The sequence below is a fragment of the Dromiciops gliroides genome, chromosome 3 (assembly GCF_019393635.1).
Source record: "Dromiciops gliroides isolate mDroGli1 chromosome 3, mDroGli1.pri, whole genome shotgun sequence".
In the NCBI taxonomy this organism is placed as follows: domain Eukaryota; kingdom Metazoa; phylum Chordata; class Mammalia; order Microbiotheria; family Microbiotheriidae; genus Dromiciops; species Dromiciops gliroides.
The window spans coordinates 417,424,179-417,445,186 of record NC_057863.1 but is presented as its reverse complement, the minus strand read 5'-3'; the positions used below and the strand labels follow the sequence as shown (position 1 = coordinate 417,445,186).

Below are 21,008 nucleotides of genomic sequence, written 5' to 3'. Positions count from 1 at the left end.
CCGCGTGCCTCCCTTTTGTTCATGAGTACCCCAAGTCTTTATAGAGATTAACATTCTGAACAGAAATAAAAAGGGAGGAACATAAATATCTACGAGACAATTTTGAACATGCAATCCAGCATTCCGGTATGTCAAAAAGTAACAGATGAGCCCCCAAACAAACTCCTGAAACCTGCAAGTGATGGATACAGCTGTCTGGAAGCGCACGGCTGGCGTGCTTGGGCTACAGCACATCGGCCTCCAAATGAGTAGCTTTCTGAGCTGATCTGGGACTAAAGGGAAGCTGATGAAAAGGCAGTGCTAAAGCTTAAGGTCTTTCCCTATACTTAGAGCTCAGCTAGAGGACACGGGAGCACATTTGTGTGCCCTTCATGTGGTCGGAGAGAAGGCACATTCGCCCTTTATGTTATCTTCATTACTGGAAACCCTTCATTTTTGTGTGTGGTAAATAACAATGCTGACACACTCACAAAATAATAAGAAGCATATGGCTCACAACTGTTTTTAACTTAAGAACTTCTCAAAAGACTGATTTAGATTCAGTAATTATATGGTGGTTTGGAAGAGTGGCATGTGGTCTCAGTTTGTAGTGTTGGCCATAGTGATGGATAATATGCTAATCTTTCCAAGAAGGAAGAAGAGGAAGATGGATTGGGAGGGTTCTTTGTGTTCCCTAACACTTTGCCACATTCAAAAAATGTTTAAACAATTAAAACTTTAGAACACTTAAAAACTCAACGGGGGTTCTCCTTTCATGTTTCTTTGTGGTGGAGAGGGTTCTTGGGTCTCTAAGGCTATGCTGGTAAGACCCCAAGAACTCTGTCAGCTCCTACTAACATGTGCAGTGCCATTGAGATTTGGGTAGAGTGGTTGTGTGTTGTCTGAAGGCTAGATTCCCTGAGTTTGGAGAGACTCATCACCAGAATTATGGCCCTCCTTGTTTTGACTGCCCTCCCCTCCCATTCCCTTCCCTTCCCTTCCCTCCCCTCTTGCATAGGTGGAAGGAATAGTCACATTGATAAGACCACAGATCCTAAATGTAAATCCTGTGATGAAATCAAAATCTGTCATTTAGAAATAGGAGGAATGTAGCAGTTGTACTTGTGATATATGCTTCTTTTAACCTTAATTGTTTTAGAGTACAAATGAGTACAAAAAATGAATCCTATGAGGCAGTCCTATGTATTTGAATCCCCTATTTGAAGTTATAATTATGTAAAATTTGGCAGTAGCTTGTAGCCCAAAGCCAATATGTGAGTTCAAATGATCCTTCCACTTCAGAGAATTCATTTTCAGTACTAATCTGACTACCTGGCTAGGGCCTAAAGGTAATTTTCATAGGAGATTGTCCCTAAATTCACTCAACTCTTTCAGGTAATTCTAATTTGGGAATCATTGGCTCTGGAAAAATAGACATCCCCCCTAAATATCTAAGATATCAAGAAATAACCAACAGGGATATTCTATATGATATTATGGTACACTTCATTAGGTTTTCATTAATCAAAAGACAGTCACAGAGAAACCTAAAAAATTAAAAAGATGACTAGTTTTACCTAGAGAACTGTACTTTAAATAAACCCTTTACTACTATTTTTATGTTTGGTCCTTTGTAATTATTGTAGGCTTCAGTAGGACTTTTTAATCTAGCAACTGTCAGAGGCACAATGTATGCTGAACTCTTTTTTTTTTTAAGAAGGCAGTATATACATTATGACTGACTTAATTTTTTTTGTCCTCAAGTTAAACAGTGACTAACTGGGGACAGCTAGGTGGCACAGTGGATAAAGCACTGGCCCTGAATTCAGGAGGACCCAAGTTCAAATCCGGTCTCAGACATTTGACACTTTTTAGCTGTGTGAGCCTGGGCAAGTCACTTAACCCCTATTGCCTCACCAAAAAAAAAAAAAAAGGTAACTTTTTTTGCGTGCATATTAGTTCTTGTCAAGTGAATTAGAATATCCTAAGATTGGGGTTGTGAAACCAAATTTATATGTAATGGTTTCAGAGTAAAACTTAAGAATTGTATCAAAAGCATGTAACTAACATTAAATAATTTAATGAACACCTCTAACTTCAAAATATAAAACTTGAATGTGTTTTCTCTTTAGCCTTTGATGTCTACTGTTATAGAATGAAGAAAAAAGTGTGTGACTCATGCCCAGTGTAGATTTTTTTTTTCAAAATTATTTCCTCACTTGGACATTTGGATTCTGTGTCAGTGTTTTCTTCTCAAGTTAGAAAGATATCGGCTTCCCAGTCTCCAACTCCAGCTCCGTTGGATGCCTTAGGTTGTACCACCTGGGTGTCACTAATACGGTAGGTGGTGGATGTCAGAGCAGCATCAGTGAAGAACACCTGGCTAGAAACTAATGAAGAATTTGGTCAAAATTTTGATAGGGGACAGAAAATTGGGCAAGAACCAGTCAGGGATGATACTGTTGACTCCTGACTTACTGTTTCACTAGCTTTACTCCCTGTCTAAGGGAGGGACTTGAGCCAGTTTCAGGCTAAGAACTCCAGGAAAGGGTAAGCGCTATGTTTCCCACGATGTGCTTGTGCTTCTACTTTAGGGCCTGCTCTTGGGTTAACTGACCTTCTCCCGATCTTCCCTCCTGGTCTTGACTGTTTGCACACATGTTGTTGTTTGGGACTTGGAACCAGTGACCATCAGTTTCAATATAGCTAGCTTGGTGACCTTTCAGAGCCCCTTAGTATATTCACCTGTGAAATGGGAATTCTTAATACTTTCAGTAAATAATTCACAAGGTTGCTGTGTAATTCATATTTGATCATAATGTACATAAAGCTTTTCAAGTGCTTTATTTACACTTATTATCATTGGTAGTCCTTCAGAACTGTTAGATATTTTATGGTCTTTAGGCAAAAATGAAAATTAAAAAACTATAGTACTTTTGGACCTTAAATTTAATGTACATATATACATATGTATGGACAGCTACGTTGCAGAGTGGATAGAGTGCTGGGTCAGGAAGACTCATCTTCCTGGGTTCAAATGTGGTCTTAGGAACTTACTAGTTGTGTAATACTGGGCAAGGTGTGTGTGTGTGTGTGTGTACATACATATACATATAAGGCCTCCCCATATATGCACATATGTATATATACACACACATATATTCTAGAACTGTCAGCAATGATCCTATTTATTCATGCCATGCAAGAAATACTAAATGTCCTTTTTAAAGGATAAAAAGACCAGTAACTTGATTAGAAAATTCTCAAAAAATAAAGCACCATAATAATTTCTACCCCTAAATATTTGAGGAATAATTAAAAATGGTAATGTAATAGATATAATCCATTAGTTGACAAGACCCAGGGATGTTTTGCCTTCATTTGTAAAACCCAAATCGTAGGTGATGTTCTGCATCAGTGACAGTGGACCAGCCCCACTGTGTGGGTGGAATTGTCAATACCTGTGTCTTGTGATTGCAGGGATTCTGAAAGATCCTTTCTCCCTCCAAAGATGGCCCACACTACCTGTGCATAAAGTTCCTGACATCAGAATCAACTGCTTTAGGTTAAATAGATACTACTAAAATGCACCTTTGCTACCCAGGAGATAACATATGCACTGATAGGCTCAAATCAAACTCTTTAGAGGAGAGATGGTTACAATGCAGCTAATCTGAAAATCTGAGGGTTTTAGTGGACTTCATGCTCAGAATGAATCATCAGTGTCATATGAGGGCCAAAAAAACTCATGTCATATTGCGCTTCATTAAGAGAGGAATAAAGGGGCAGCTAGGTGGTGCAGTGGCTAAAGCACTGGCCCTGATTCAGGAGTACCTGAGCTCAAATCCCGCCTCAGACACTTGACACTTACTAGCTGTGTGACCCTGGGCAAGTCACTTAACCCCCATTGCCCCGCAAAAAAAAAAAAAAAAAGGAATAAGGAGTAGGTGATGGCCCCTCTGTATTCTGCTCTGGGGAGCTACAAGTTTGGAGTTTTGTATTGAATTTTGTGCACCACAGTTTAGGAAGGACAATAGTAAAATTGGAGATTGCCCAGATGAAGGAGGGGCAGCTAGAATAGTGAAGGTGTTTGGGTCTAAGGGTCAGTAGAAGGAAGTCAGGAGTTTTAGCCTAGAAAAGAGAAAAGGGAGCAAGGGCATTCGTAACTCTCCTCGTATTTGAAAGGTTGTCACATAGAAGAAGGATTAACTTTGTTTTATTTGGCTGCAGTGGGTAAAACCATTAGCAGTGGGTGGAAATTGCAAAGAGACAAATTGAGGTTCGATAGCTGGAAAAATTGCCTGATAATTAGAGCCAAGAGTGGAGTGGGCTGCCTCCAGAGGCAGTGGACCAAGCAAAGATGATCAGTTCTATTTTGGAGGGGAGGGGTTCTTTTTCATTGTATTAAGGGTCTGCCTAGCCTCCCTTTCAACTTTGAATTTTGTCCTTTGCTTGGAGTATACATTAGAATGAATTAGCTAACAAAAGGCAGGACCCAAAGGCAACAGATTTTGGTAGTAATTCATGTAGGCTAGGACTTTAAAGCTGACTGAGTGCTTCTCCCCACCACAACCCTGTGAAGTAGTCAGTGAAGGTATCCTTATCCCTATTTTTACAGATAAGGGATTTTTCTGGCATCACACAACGAGGGATAAGCTGGGCTAGGACGTGGACTCAGGGACCTTTTTTGTTTTTTTCCCACTGTAGAATGCTTCGTCTTGATTGAGTATAGATCTAAACAGGAAGGGTGATCTGGTGAAGTCAGATCAGTTTTGGGTACAGAGGCAGGGACAACAACTTAGGGCCTCTGCATTTCTAGGTACTTGTGGGGAACTTTCCCTGCATTTCAACGGTTTTGCTTCAGGCGAATCATCAAGTGTTGACCATGTGTTTGGAAAGTGGGCAGTTCTATCATTAGCTTCTTGATGTCAGCTACCTGCCATTTGGCTAATGTTAATATTAGCTTGGGTAATGCTTGGAACAGATCTTTTCATCTATGTGACAGAATGTCCCTGTTCTCTGATTGACATTAACTAGCAGATCTTGGTGTTACAGTTCTTGGCTTGGATTATTACTCATCTCTTTGTTTTTCAAGTTTCCTGGGCTTTAATAACAGGTTTAGTAAATATGGCATATTAGACTAGTGCATTAGATGTTGTTAAAGTACAGTCATATTTCTTCTCACTGCGAATACATCTATTTTTAGAGTAAGTTCAATCCATAGAAAATGTCTAGAGCAAAAATGCTAATTAGCCATAGGCAATGTAGCTATTTAGAATTTAGAGGAAAATATTTGGGTGTCTTTTCTTGCTTTCTGAAGCACTTGCAATATCCCCAGGCTCATTATCCATTGAACCTTCTAAATAATGTTGGTTGACTTTGAGTAAGTATTTAATCATTATCTCACTGTGAATTAGCCACTACCACCACCACCAATGGTTGGATTTTATTAAACGAATTCTAAGGATTGTTTCTTCATGTTTTTACAGCTTTGCTCTGTCAGATGAAGCTTACAGATCCCTGAGGGACCAAGATAAAGACCAGTGCATTCTTATTACTGGAGAAAGTGGAGCTGGGAAAACAGGTAAGATCATTCTGTAACTTTTTTTCATCTTCTTTCATTCTTGAAGAAGGAAAGTAGTAAGCAGAATGGCTATGATAAAGGAAAAAGATAGGGGACAAGTTTTGGTTGTGTTCTGTTGATGAAGGAAGATAGAACATTGTTGTCCTATTGTGTTAATTCAGCAAATAGAATCACTGGGATTTTGGAATTGAATAGGCCCTCGAAGGTCATCTGATTATACAGATGGGAAAACTGAAGTCCAAAAAGTGTGACTTGCCTAAGTTTACTTGAGTAGTATATGGCAGAACTGGACCTTACTTTAAATGCTGTTCTTCTGCCTCCAAGACAGGAGCTCCAGGTTCTGTGATTATCCCTATGATAAATTTGGATCTGCTATTAATGTTTTTCCAGAATGAACAAAATCATGAGTGACTAAATGACTGAAAAGTCATTTCAAGAAAGTTCAGCTTCAGTGAAGATGGGATGACAAGGCCCAAAAGACATTTAATTATATAGGTAGTTAAAAGACAGAGCTAGGGAATTGCATGGACCATTGAGGCAGGGCAGATGGTAAGGAAGACCTTAGGAGACATTGGCAGGGTAGATGGTAGGATCTGGTGGCTCTCCCATCTTCATCAGAAGGAATGGAGTTGTTGACTCTGGTATCATCAGACCCAGTCAAATAAGCTGAGGTGAAGTAGTCAGGCAAGGTGGTGGGGGTGTGGGGAGTGTCTAGTACTGTGGTCGTTCTTCCGATTTACTGACCATCTAGGATAGATTTTGGGATGACTAAGGTGTTTCCATACTGGTGGCTCTTCCTACCACTTGGACTATACTTTGCAGTGGTGAATAAAGATCTTTAGGAAGATTACAACTGATCTAGACTGCTGGACAAATTGTTCAAAGTGTGACAAACCACTACTACCATTTAGGAGATGGGGTGGAACATTGGAAAGAGCACTGGCTATAGAATCAGAGAGATCCCAAGTTTAAATACTTCCTCAGACATTCAGTTCCTATGTGACTTTGGACGAATTACATAAGCCTCTCTGAGCTTCATTTTCTTCAACCATAAAAGTGAGGGGGCTGGATTAGTGTCCTTTCTGGCTCTGGATCTTTGACCCCATTGTTCCAGTTAAATTATTTTGGTTGATGTTGAGATTTATCATGTATTCTTGAAATGATACAGTTTTTGGTTTGGGCCGCACATTCTTTGCTTTGTTTTTCCAAAGTTGCCTGGATGATAGTTACATGTATATTAACTCCCCCTCTCTGGAAAAGTCTTGCAGGCAAATGTGCGTGTTCCCCTTGTGATGATTGCTCTGTTCCCTTGAGATTGAGATTTATCCTGCATGTTTCTTGTTAGGCATGTAATCCACCTTAAAAGAAACCCCAAATGTAGGGGCTTCTCTTAGGCTCTCTATTCAGAGCATCTCATGTGATTGATCTTGAATGTGAAACTTGTTCTACACGTGGTGCCCAGCTACACTGCAGGAGACTCAAAACAATTGCCTTCTCCAGGACCAAAGGGGAATACTTCAACAGTGGCTATCAGTGCACTTGATTGGAATGGTGTGGTGAGAAGGAGGAGGAGGAAAAGGAGGAGGGGGCTGAGGAGAAAAAGGGCATTTTCAAAACTTTTAAATTCTGTCAATTGTTGTTTTTCAGAAAAGAATCTGAGTAATCATGAGCATTTTTTGCAGCCTGAAATTAAAAGTATGCACAAAATTAAAAGTTTAAAAACAGACCAATTATGTGCAACATCCTTTCTAATTTGTCTCCATTTCATTCAAGAGGCTGTTTAGTTAACGATAACATTTTCCATTTCCATTGACTAAAAGATGAACCGCTGTCACTGGTATTTCATTCAGTTTCTTGAGCCCAGTTACTTGGGTTACTAGAACTCAGCCAGACAAGATACTTTTAGGGTCTATGTTTGTTCTCCCATCCTTATTTCCAGCTCACTTCACCTTGCTGGTGGTACCAAAGACAGAATACTGAAAATTGTCCTAATTCCATCCCAAGTGACCCCTCTTGGCAGTCAGTCCCAGGCTCTGTGCTAAGCACTGGGGGTACAAAGAAAGACAAAAGACAATACCTGCCCTTGGGGACCTCACAATGAAAATAATTATGGATAAACAGTCTATGTACAGGGTAAATAGGAAATAATAAATAGAGGAAAGGCACTAGAATTAAGACAGATCAGGAGAGGAACTATGAAGTTGTTAAACTATGGGTAGGTGGTCATTCCTTTCAATCTCCTGAATAATAGAGGAATAGGGGTTGGCATACAGGGATTTTAATAAGCAGAACGTTGAGAATCATAGACTCTGAATTCAAAGGAATCTTACAAATCTTCTAGCACAATGTCTTGCCCATTGCAGCATTAATTTCTCTAATATTTTCCACAGGTGGTCATTTGTCTTCTGCTTGAATGGTACTAGTGATAGAGACCTGACTTTTTTTTTTTTTGGGTGGGGCAGTTAGGGTTAAGTGACTTGCTCAGGGTCACACAGCTAGTTAAGTCTCAAGTGTCTAAGGTTGGATTTGAACTCAGGTCCTCCTGAATCCAAGGCCAGTGCTTTATCCACTGTGCCACCTAGCTGCCCCGAGACCTGACTTCTTAATAGGAAAGCACACTTGATTATTGGGTTACTAATTATTAGAAAGTTTTTTTCTTATGTCGAGGTAAACTCAGTGTCTTTGAAGCCAGTGAAGCCAGTGGCCCTAGGCCTGCCATGGGGGAAGGAAGGGAGGGAGAGAAGAAGGAAGCAAGGAAGAAAAGAAAAAAAAAGATAAGGAAGGTTAGTACCCTCCAGGTCTTTGCCCCTGCTCCCTCTTGGCCACAAGTGCTCTTTTCCACCCTGGAATGCGACTTTTTGTTGGCTTTTCCACTCAGAATTTGATTTGGTGTTTTCTGTGGTCATTTTCTAGTAGAGGTTTTGGGGAAAATTTTGGTAGTTACCCTTCACTCTGCCATTTTAGGAAGGAAGGCAAAAAGGAAGGAAGGAATTAAGAACTTATTATGTACAAATCCAAATGCAAATATAGTCCCTGCGCTCAGAGAGCTTATATTCTAAAAGGAGGATCTGATAACCATAGAAAAGCCACTTTCGTCTCAGAGGTTACAGTGATGATGAGTGGTACCCCAAAAAGTAGATTAGCATAGGAACAGAGTCAAAGTTCATTGGATCATAGTTCCAGAACTGGAGGCTGGTGGAAGGTGGGGGCAGTAAGCAAAGATAGATAGATAGATAGTAGAGAGTGAAGTGAAGGATGGCAGGATCCTGCCTGAAGTACTGAGACACATGAAATAGTCACCAATCAAAGCAACAGGAGCCCCATGTTTGAATTTTGGGAGGTAAAAGGTTGAAAACTTCCAGGGCCTTGTTTCTGGTCCAGTCACATAACCTTTGATGGAGTTGTCAAGCAGATGGTCCTAGAGTCAGGAGTACAAAGTTGAGTTGGCTGACCTACTACTCAGCAGCATGATACTCTTCCACTTAATTGAAGTTGGCTGCCATGTCTCCTTGGAGCCTCCTCTTCTACAGGCTAAACATTCTGAGTTCCTTCAACCATGCCATAAGTGATATTCTTTCCATACCCTTTAACAACCTAATTGCCCTATTTTAAACGTGCTGTAACTTTTCAGTGTTCTTCATATAAGCTCAAACCCAGAACTGAGCACAACATTCCAGTTGTGGTCTGACTTAATGAAGGTTAGGGTGTAACTTAATACCTCGTGGGATCTGGACACCACGCATCTATTAATGCATTCATAAATCATGTTCATTTTTTTTTTAAAGCAGCTGCATCACGCTTCTCCCAATGAGTTTTAGGTCCAGATGCCCTGAACTTGGAGACAGAGAAGATCTGTGTTTAATCTTGGGTCTTCCTCTTACTAGCTGTATGATTTGGGACAAATCACTTAAATCTCTTTATCCCTGGTTTTCTTTTCAGTAACATAAAAGAATTGGATTATATAGTTTCTAAAAGGAATGAGGTTACTTTTTTTTTACCTTGTTCATTAAAAAAACCCAAAACATCCATGTTGCCTTCAGTCAGTTACAAATCTATTTTCCTAAGGTGTCAAATGATTTAGTAATCTGTTCTAGAATTTTACTAGGAATTGACATTAAACTTGCCAATCTATTACCTCAATAATCTTCCTTTTCTCCCTTTTTGATGGTTAAAATTCTCCCAGCAGAGACCTGGATTTGAATGTCACTTCTATTAGTAATAACTGAATATTAATGGATTATTCAGATGTCAGGTGGCATAGTGAGTAGAATGTTGGCCTTGGAGTCAGAAGACCTGAATTCAAATCTTGTGTCAGGCGCTTAATAGCTTTGTAGCCCTGGGCAAGTCACTTAGGCTCTCTGTGAAATGGGGATAACAACAACAACAACAATAATAATAATAATAATAATACCTACCATACAGGATTATTAAGAGGCTCAAGTGACATAATAAATATTTGTAAAGTGCTTTCATGCCTTAAAGTGCTACTTAATTTTTATTATGTCTAGATGTTTTGCATGGTTTTTTTTTTCAGATTTAAGCAATTAAGTACTTTTGAAATAAGCCAGCATGAAAAACAGTGTTGACAGACAGAAAGAAAAGGGTTCAGTGATACTAGTAGTATGACCCTGAGGTTGTATATGTGGGTAACTATAAGGATGGCAATGCCTTGAACAGAAATAGGAAAGTTGAGAGGAGCCACAGATTTGCGGAGGGGGGGGAAGGGGGGGGCTTTGAATTTCCTTTTGCATATATTGAATAATTCTTTTCTTTTTTCTGCCTGTTTTCTGCCAATATCACATGTTGGAAGCAATGGGTTCATCTTTTCCTATCTCTAGCCAAACATATATCTTTTTCTTCATTTCATTCTGGACCCTGTCCTTCCTATTTATTTATTATTATTTTAAAAAGTAGACTATACCAATTTAAAAAAGTCACTAGAGAGCTTCCTCCGTGGTGATATTATGTTTTTTTTCCTAGTAACTTTCTGGCTTTCTTTCTCTAGGAGATGATTCACAGTTGTAGAAATTGAATTTTAACTTTTAGCCCCTCCCATATTTCTTTTTTTTTTGTTGTTGTTTTTTTGGGGTTTTTTTGGTGAGGCAATTGGGGTTAAATGACTTGCCCAGGGTCACACAGCTAGTAAGTGTTAAGTGGCTGGGGCTGTATTTGAACTCAGGTCCTCCTAACTGCGCCACCTAGCTGCCCCCTCCTCCCATACTTCTTGAACCTTATTCCTTTTATTTACATTCTAATCTTAGGTTCTTATGTCTTTTCTCTGGTTTTCACTTATTTATTCATTAATTAATCTATTAATTAAATAATGAATTAATTAATTAGTGGTGGTGGTGGTGCTAGGGAAATCTTACTTTTATAATGTCTGGCTGTGTCCAGTATTCCTTTTCTTCACATAGCAATGCCTCAATGACATGGTTACTTTGATATAACGTTCCCATAACTTCCATATCACATATTTATTCTTCCTTGTTCCTTTTACCTAGTCTTAGCTAGATTAAATCACAATCCATCTCCTCCCTGCCTTCCCCCCACCCCCACCCTCCATCCAGGGTCTCTGGCTTCTGCTGTGAGTTGTTTCTAACATTTTGGCTAGGCAAACATAATTATCTCTAATATATCAGGGAAAACAGCTTATGTAATAACCTCCAGCAAGAAGACAAATGTAACATATACCCTGCATGTCACTTGCACAGTTTGCTTAGTGTCTTGTCTTTAGATGAATTGTGGTGAAGTCCATTGCACCTGTTCCTATAGACTTGAGGTTAAATTGACCTTTTATATTGATCCTGGGTCAAAGCTGCCTGTCACTTATTTTGAGTTAGTCATACTCATTCTAGCCTCTAGCTAATCTTCCTTCCTTGCTTTGGAATGTTAACAAATCCAGCAACATTATGACTAGCTCACTAAACCCATTTACCTCCTTATCCTTTCTTACCTGTTTGCAAACAATAGAGTAGGGATTGCCCAAGATTGTTTTATCACAGCTTTCTTTAATTAGTATTGTTAGATTCTAAAGTTGAAGATAATCTAAAATTTGTATCTCATAGAAATAGAAAGAAACACACACAAAACAAAATTTGGGATTAAATTTTGGAGAATAGAAACATGATAGAAATAAAGCAGTAATGTACCACGAAGAGTATTAAGTACTTTTAGAGAGGAAATCCACTTTTTAAATTCCAAATAAGATGTGCCACAGACATTTTGCTTCCCTTTGGAATGGAATTTCACCTTCCTGGGGTACTTAGTTTCTTTTGAGTGAGTTTCAGTACTAAAAATTTCACATTGTGTCATTGGTGCCAACCAATGCAATATTTTTCAACAAATTCTTTACCCAGAATCATGCGCTTTTATGGCTGAGGGATTTGAGAGATCATCTTAGCATGGGAGAATGGCTTAATAAATGCTTGCTGGCTGACTGACTTCCCCTTCCTCCAATGGAACCTAGATTCTGCTCCTGGGTTCCTTGGCTCTGATAGACCAGATTTTGCCTGATCTTGTTGGAGCCCAAGTCTTCATATCATGGCAATAGTCTTTCAACTGTACTACACTTCTCCTGAAGGCACACTGAATAAGTAATCATTTTTTCAGATGGGAAAACAGATGGAAGATTTCCTTTCAAGCTCAGCAATGTGAAGCATATATATACATATATGCATATATACACATATATATTATTTGCATGTTATATCACTGTAGTATACATGGGTGAACTCCATGAGAACAGGGCCTTTTTTGTTTTTCCTTTGTATCTTCTTCTAGTAAGTACAAATCTATTTTTCTAAGGGTGTCAAGTGATTTAACATTTTGTTATAGAATTTTACTGTGGGCAATGAGGTGGTACAGTGGTGGATAGAATGCTGGGCCAAGAGTCAGGAAGACTCATCTTCCTGAGTTCAAATCTGGCCTCAAACACTTACTAGCTGTGTGACCTTGGGTAAGTCACTTAATCCGATTAGCCTCAGTTTCTTCATCTGTAAAAATGAGCTAGAGGAGGAGACGGCAAACTACTCCAGTATCTTTTCCAAGAAAACTTCAGATGGGGTCATGAAGAGTCAGACAGGAAACAACTTTGTATTTCTGGTGTTTTAGAACAGTGACATGCACTTAATGAATTGCTTGTTGAGTTGGGCAATATCTGTTCTTAAACGTGGAGTGTTGTCTTCATCCTTGCACCTGGGTCACTTTCTGTTGATGATCCAAGCATTTGGGGAGGGCCATGAAGTCTTCTAGGTCATGACAACATTGTTTGGTGCCGTGCTACTACTGCTGTAATAAGAATAAATAGCTCTTCAGGAGTGCCAAGTGTTTCCAGGCACTACACTCAACAAATTTCTACCCCCAGTACAAATGGTTTGTAAAGAGTCATTCAGAAGGAGAAAGGAAGGAAGAGTAGGAGAGGGAGAGAGATTAGGAGGGAGGGAAGAGAAGGAGGAAGAGAGAGAAAAGGAGAAGAAAGGAAAGATCAAGAGGGGGAGGGAATGAAAGCACAGTGAGGCAGAGGGAATAAGCATATACAAAAATGCTTCCCAAAGACAGCAGAATAAATTCTGAAATTAAGAAAATATTGTAAATTGTTTGGTTTAGAGTTTTACAGTCACTTGCAGCTTCTAGGAACTCTGTGTGGAACCTTCAGATGAGTGCTGCAGGCTGTTGGACTCATTAAGATGTTTTGGCCCTGAACCCTGAGTGACTTTGTATTACTCCTCTGAGATGGTCTCCATGCTCTGTTGGAGTGAAAAGATGGTGCCTTGACTTTACTGAAGTCCAGACATGGACTGGCGTTGCACAGACGTGGACTGGTGTTACATAAGCTGAAAAGAACCAAGTTGAATGAAGAGTGGCAAAAAAAAAAAAAAAAAAAAAAAGGCCAGAAGAAAACAGGCTGCTTTGCTTCGTTTTCTGAAAGATGAGATCAGAGAAGCAAGCTGTTGGCCAGGAGGAGAGGACCCGTGGTTAAATCCCACTTCTGATTCTTCTTCAGCCTCTCTGAGCCTCAGTTTTCTCATCTCTAATATGGGGATAATAATACTTATAGCTGTGACCTTTCAGGGTTGTTGTGACTCAGATGAAAGGAAGTGGTTTTCAAACATAAAAGTGCTAGATGAGGGTCAGATGTTATTATTTCACCCCAGAATGACCATGAGAAGACCTTCAGCATATGTTTTTTGCCAGTCTTTATATCCTCAGGATCTCACATAGTATCTGACTTATCGCCAGTGCTTTTGAATTAATTTATGTTCAGACAAGGGTCAGAAAAAGTCAAAACTTCCTATGTGCATCCTTTTTATAATGCTTCCATCCACTTAGGATCTGCTCAATTAAAGATTTGACTGTTTTGATGTCTTAGCAACCGAGCTTCTCATCCTCACTCATCCATCCCCAGTATATTTTGTTGATGTGTGTGCATCTGCTCTCTTCCATGTGACTCTTATCTCTGTCTACCATTTCTTTTCTTTTTGGGGGCAGTGAGGGTTAAGTGACTTGCCCAGGGTCACACAGCTAGTAGTGTCACGTTTCTGAGGTCAGATTTGAACTCAGGTCCTCCTGAATCCAGGACTGGTGCTTTATCCACTGCTCCACCTAGCTGCCCCCCTCTGCCTACAATTTCTTAATCTGTTAAGTAAAGTACACATTTTGTTGAAACTTAGGGGGGGAAAATCCTGTTCCAAATGTTGATGCAGTATTTCATCACAGAATGATCTATTCATTAGGTGCAAGAAATCTCTTGTTTCCAGAAGAATGTGAAGGTTATATACTGTGTCATGCCTCCCACACCCTTCTAGGAAGCATATGTATAGGCTGGAGATGAAAGCATAGCTTTCCTGATGCAGTGTAAGATTCTCTCTTTTGTAAAGTACCTTGTAGAAGGTTTTACATTGATGTTAGGGAACTCTCTGGGAGAAAGCTGCCTCCACTAGTGTAGATGGGCAGCTGTTTTGCACTTAAAGAGTTGCCTAGAGTTCTGAGAGTCAGTATATCCCAGGGGACAGGCTGGGGGTAGGGTCTTAAACCTGGATCATCATAGCTCCGGGGATGATCGAATCATGAATTTAGAGCTGGAAGGGACCGCAGTGGCCATGTAATGTAGTCCTCCCATTTTATAGATGGTGAAACTGAGGCTTAAGGGGCTAAATGACTTGCCTGAATTTATATAACTAGTAACTGTTGGGGTAGAATTTGAATCTGGGTCATATTGAATCCAAGGCTGGCTTACCATGTCACACTGTCATGTATTTATATAAAGAGAAACATCATGGTATTAAGGATGGCATGCTCATCTTGGAATGTTGGGTTGTCATTTTAGAGGCACAGAGAGGTCCAGGGTAACACAGCTTGTAAGTGTCTGAGAGGGTGGCACTTGAATGGACTCCAAGTTCTTCCCCTAGTCCAGCATTCTCTTTAGTAGGCCATGGTTCATGTTCTGCCTCTGCAATGTTCTCAATTAAATCTCTTTTAGCCTCAGGCAGTTCCCTGCAACTTTTCTACCAAGTAATAGATGGTTGTGATCTGGCTTGATGAAGGCATTTCCCACACCCATACAGTCAGAGATCCCTGACATTGCTGTATTGCAGAAAGTGGATCAATTTGACTCATTCGCTGTTCCTACCATAAGCCAGATCTGCCATGAATTAGATACAGTCTCCACTCATGAAGATGATGGGGACAAGGAGAATGAAGCTGAACCTGAAAACAAGCGTTGCACTAGAGATTATAAGACCAGTCTGGCTCCCTATGTGAAGTGTGTTGAACAATTTTTGGAAGAACTGGATAAGTCCAGAAAAGGAGAACTTCTGAGGAGGAGTGATACACAAAGAGACTTCTGAAGACAGCAGCTTCCTCTATGCCAAAGTGGATCTCTCTGACCTTCAACCAATATCTCATTACATCCAACCATGTAATAATGTGCTGGACTGTATACAATATAATTATTGGGTCATAGTTTACAATGTGTGTGTGTGTGTGTGTGTGTGTGTGACACGGATATACTTGGTTTTGGTTGGGGGAGGATGTGTTGGAGAAGAGAATCCTTTCGAATCCTGTTGAATTGTTAGAAACAATTCTTTTAAAGTCCATTTAGTTAGTATTTTTTATCATAAAAGTATTTTATTATTTTCCAGTTACACATAAAGATAGTTTTCAACTTTTTTCTTCCATAAGGTTTTTTGTTTTGTTTTGTTTTTGTTTTTTTGTGGGACAACAGGGGTTAAGTGACTTGCCCAGGGTCACACAGCTAGTAAGTGTCAAGTGTCTGAGGTTGGATTTGAACTCAGGTCTTCCTGAATCCAGGGCCTGTGCTTTATCCATTGTGCCATCTAGCTGCCCCCTCATAAGGTTTTTAGTTCCAAATTTTTCTCTTGCCCTTCCCTCCCATTCCCCAAGTCAGAGAGCAATCTGATACAGGTTATATATGTACAATCACATTAAACATATTTCTGCCTTAGTCATGGTGTAAAAGAAGGATCAGAACACAAGGGAAAAACCTCAAAAAAGAAAAAAAAACAGCCAAAAAGTATAAACAGTATGGTTCAAACTGCATTCAGAATCCACAGTTCTTTTTTCTGGATGTGGAGAACATTTTCTATCATGAGTTCTTTGGAATTGTCTTGGATCATTGCTTACTTAGTAAAAAATACTAGTATTCACTCCCAAATGGGTGAAATTAATTAGCAAGAAGAATTCTCCTTCTGTCCTTAAGTGGAGTATTTTCTTCTTATTTCAGAAATATATATGAGCATGAGGAGGGGTGGAAATCTGTGATCTTGTCAATGTAGGGATATCCTAGAAGAGTTGCACATAGGAATCATATTGTTGTATGTTCTTGGTGCTTGAAGAGGATCAAAATGACATCATGATGTCAGGGTCAAATCAGGGTTCAAGAAACATAGATCTAGAGCTAGAAGGAACCTCAGAAGCCATTTAGTCCGATCATTTTTATTTTATAGGTGAGAGAATCTGAGGTTAAGTGACCGGCAAAGAGTTACGTAGCTTTTGTTGCTGTTCAGTTGTTTTTCAGTCCTGTCCAATTTCACGGTCCCATTTGGGTTTTTCTTAGCAAAGGTACTGGAATGGTTGGTCATTCCCTTCTTCAGCTCATAATAACACATGAGAAAACTGAGGCAAATAGGGTTAAGTGATTTGCCTAGAGTTACATAGCTAGTAGGTGTCTGAGGCCAGATTTGAATTCAGAAAGATGAGTGTTCCTGAGTATTCTTTCAAATATAAAAGAATTGGTAGCCATGTTCAGTTCTTGTACTTACTTAGTTTGTTGGATCATAGACTGAGAACTCAAGAAGGAGCTCATCCAGCCTTCTCAATTTTTTTTTTTTTTGGTGAGACAGTTGGGGTCAAGTGACTTGCCCAGGGTCACACAGCTAGTAAGTGTCAAGTGTCTGAGGCCGGATTTGAACTCAGGCCCTCCTGAATCCAGGGCCAGTGCTCTATCCACTGCGCCACCTAGCTGCCCCTCAGCCTTCTCATTTTACTGTTGAGCAAACTGAGGCTTAGAGAATTGAAGAAGTTTGTTCTAGAGCACAGAGTAGATGACAGAGCAGAAATCGAAGCCCTTGTCCTCTGATTCCGTAATCAATGCTTTTCCCACTCTTTGGTCATTAATAGAAATGATTATGTAAAGATTTGATTTGGATAAAGTCTTAAGTATTTGGATACAGATCCAAATTTATCTGAACTTTGGCGCAAATGGACAGAAAGGAAATTGAGCAGAAAACCTCCTGAGATTACTATTATTTCCTGTTTTCAGAAGGATTCAACACTGAGAACAGACTGTAAAAAATTATGTTCACCAAACATTCTTGGATCTCAAAATGCTGCCTTACTGGTTTGTTCATCTTTCTAAAGTAGTGCCTGTTTCTTGGACTTAAGTTTTGAAGATCAGGTATCACACCGAAAAAAAAAAAGTAGTTGCATGAGTTGACATTTTTGGTCAACAAGGCCTTATTTGGAGAAAATTACCCCTAAGCCCTGCTTCCAAAAATGAATTGCTAAAAACAGCTCCAGAATCCTTGCCTGAAGACATTTACCAACATGAACTCAAGAATTTCTGAACTGAAGCTTTAAAATGATTGATTCAGAAATACTATAGTTTTAAAAAAATTATCTTGTCCTTGGATTATATAAATAGGTTTCAAAGGAAATGATGACTGTATTTTATTTCTTCCATTTGAAATAACCTTTCTTTTAGTATTTTCTGGCCAAGAGCCCCCACTTGACCTGGATTGTGAGATATTGCTTCTTTAAGGGCCACCATTAAATGCTGTAAGATTGTATGCCATTGAACCTACAGGTTAGCCTTGGAGTGGCTGGAAGTTACTGTTCACAGGTTGCATGCGAAACCTTCATTCATTCACTTCTTTGCTGGTAGAAGGTGGAGGCTATAGTTGCCTCTGGAAGCTATTGTTGGGTGTGACTAGCCAAGACCTTCTCTCCTCTGTGTAAGGGCCAAATTTATTATGGGGAGAGTTAATTGGATAGCTCGCCGTAATATTGGGGTTCAGAAAATAATGAGAGACCTCTAGGTCCAAAGTTTCCTCCCTTCCAAACTACCTTTTTTAGTTATTTCTCCCAGGCTAATAAGAAAGGAGATTAACAGCCTCTTTTCCACAAACAAACAAGGTTTTATTAACGGGAACAAAATTTACAACAAAGGTGAAGTTAATAAAGCCAGGGACAAGGGAATAGGGGAAGAGAAAACGAATAAGCTCCCTGGCTCTAGCAAAGACTGACTCAAACCCCAGACCTGTTTCCAGCAAACTCACCACCTGGGGTCTGTAGTTTCAATGAGAGTCAGCTGTGCAGTCACTCTCTGGTACACTCCGAAGCTCACCAAAAAGAAAGAGTTCTTCTATGAGCGAGCATCCCTTTCCTAGTTTCTCTCTCCCTCCCCCAAAGGGGAGATCCTTCAAGCTGGTTGTCTGAGAGTCGTCCCCTGCTGATATCAGTAGTACACCAACATGTCGGCCAGGTGTGGCCTCCATCCAATCATCCCCAAGTAGGTACTTAGTCAGTTTCTCATTTTCACCCAATTCAAACAATACTAAGGCAATCAGGTGGGGCTTCTGGGTGTCTGCCAAATTCCATTATTTTATCACATCTGTCATCTCTTTGATCCAGATCTTCATCACCTCATATACCTGGCTTATTGCAGTAACTTGTTGCTGGGTCTGTCTGCCTCAGGTCTCTCTAATCCATCTTCCACTTAGTAACTCAAGTGATTTTCTTAAAATAAAGCCTGGGTTTGACCATGCTGCTTACATCCTCAATAAACTCTAGTGGCTCCCTATCACCTCCAGCATCACATACAAAATCTTCTGTTTGACATTCACAGGCTTTCATAGCCTCAATCCCTCCTATCTTCCAGTTTTCTTACAACTTACTCCCAGACACTTACCTTTCGATCTAGTGACATTGCCCTCCTGTCTCTTCCACAAACAAGACACCCCATCTCTCATCTTTGGGCATGTTCTCTGACTGTCCCTCATGTTCCTCATGTTGACTATTTGTGACCCCATTTGGATTTTTCTTGGCAAAGATCCTGGAGTGGTTTGCTCATCTTACACATGAGGAAACTGAGGCAAACAGGAGGGTGAAGCAACTTGCCCAGGGTCACCTAGCTAGTAACTATCTGAAGCTGGATTTGAAGTCAGGTCTTCCTGACTCCAGGCCCAATGCTCTATCCACTGTGCCTCCTTTAAATCCCATCTTTTTACAGACAGCCTTTACTTTGAATTCTGGTAGCTTTCCTTTCAGTTATTTCCTATTTATCTTGTTTATAACTTGTTTGTATATATTTACATATGGTTTCCCTCATTAGATTGTGTCCTCTTTGAAGGCAGAGGCTGTCTTTTGCCTCTTTTTGTGTTTGCAGTGCTTATCACAGCACTGGGCACACAGTGACTTAATAAGTGTTTATTGATAGATAATACATTCATATATAAGTACACAAATGTATTTATATTTCCATATATTTATATACATGTAATTTATATAGATACATGCGTACATGTCTATACCTATGCACAGACCTAATAATTATTAGAAACTTAGCAAGAATAATGTGGGATAAGTGGAATAAGTAGCACCAAGAGTAGTATGAAAAGTAATATAGATATGAACAACGAGAATGCACCTAAATCAAACTGTTTCCTTCACAATTTTTCTTGGTCCAGCCCCAGATTCTACCTTTGCTAATTTTCCACCATAGCCCATTCTAGCTTAATAGAGATGTGTGCACTGGAGTAAAGATCTCCAGGACTGTTGTGTGTGTGAGATTCTGTGTGTTCTTAGTAATTAAATTCATGTTGACATGAGGCTTTGGTAAATATGGCAAATTATTAAGCATCTGCTATGTACAAGGCATTGGAAGGGGGAAGGCTTTTCTTTTTTCTTTTTTTTTTTTTTAAATGACACAGTATCTGCCCATGGGGAGCTAACATTCTTCTTCTTCTTAGGGAAGGGAATTGTAATGAAATTTATGCAACTAAGTATAATATACAACAGAGTATAATGGGTACAAAAGGTGGGATCCAGACAAAATTCCCAAGGAAAATTTTAAGAAGTCAAGAAATTTAATTCTCAGAATCAAGAGCCTATTTGAAAGCAACTCATATGTGATATAGTTTATATAGTCTTTGCCCATGGTTCATAGAGTGAGATTAGAAACTCTTGAGTTGATCTTACAATAACATTTATGGAAAATTTTACAGTTTATAGAGTACTTTATATTCACTATTCCATCCAGTTCATTAGAATATGCCAGTTGGATCTAGAATGTTAATATAAAGTTTAATTGATGCTGACTTGCAGCTGTAATCATTACGTTTTAACATTTAAGCATGTAGTATTTGCTGGATTATGGCCTGATTTCATTGCCCAGATTAGGTATAAATCATAGGGAATGAGTGGTTAGGTCACTTTTTAATTTGAAGACTGAATATTTGCTTCTGGCAGAACTGTAGAACCATGAATAATCAGTAACATTTCACTAATTCAAGTAGATTTGAAGAGCTAGCAAGTATGGCTAGAGACAGATTTTGAAGAAATTATATTTGTGATCATTTAGGTGCATGTAGCAGCAAGAACAAGGTTTACCAAAATGTGGCAGATCATCTGATGGTCATGAGTGTGTAGTGAAGGCTACTTTAATCAGTGTTTTAAGGACACTTTTAATTAGACTAGTGATTACACTTAAACCTGGAGTCTTTAAGTTCTTTTTCTTAAATATCCCTTCCGTATACCTACCTCTTTTTCTTGGCAGAAGTGGAGGTCTATGGGTGTGGAACATTGTGTGTAACATCAGTTTTTGTTTTTTTTTTAATATGTGGATTAATTTTGCTACTTTTTCCCCCTTCTTATTTCTTGTTTAAAAATGTATATCATTCTTTGTCATAAGAGATGGCTTTCTGGGAGG

At 39.4% G+C, this 21,008-nt stretch overlaps 1 protein-coding gene across 8 annotated transcripts in view; it reads left to right on the top strand.

The window, feature by feature from the left end:
- The window catches only part of MYO1B (myosin IB), a 228,775-nt gene that overhangs the window by 102,794 nt on the left and 104,973 nt on the right, over window positions 1-21,008 (top strand). For all 8 annotated transcript variants that reach the window (XM_043994426.1, XM_043994423.1, XM_043994429.1 and 5 more), the window contains exon 4: window positions 5,469-5,563. In XM_043994426.1, coding sequence (XP_043850361.1) covers window positions 5,469-5,563 — 95 coding nt within the window. The remainder of the gene's footprint in view (window positions 1-5,468; window positions 5,564-21,008) is intronic.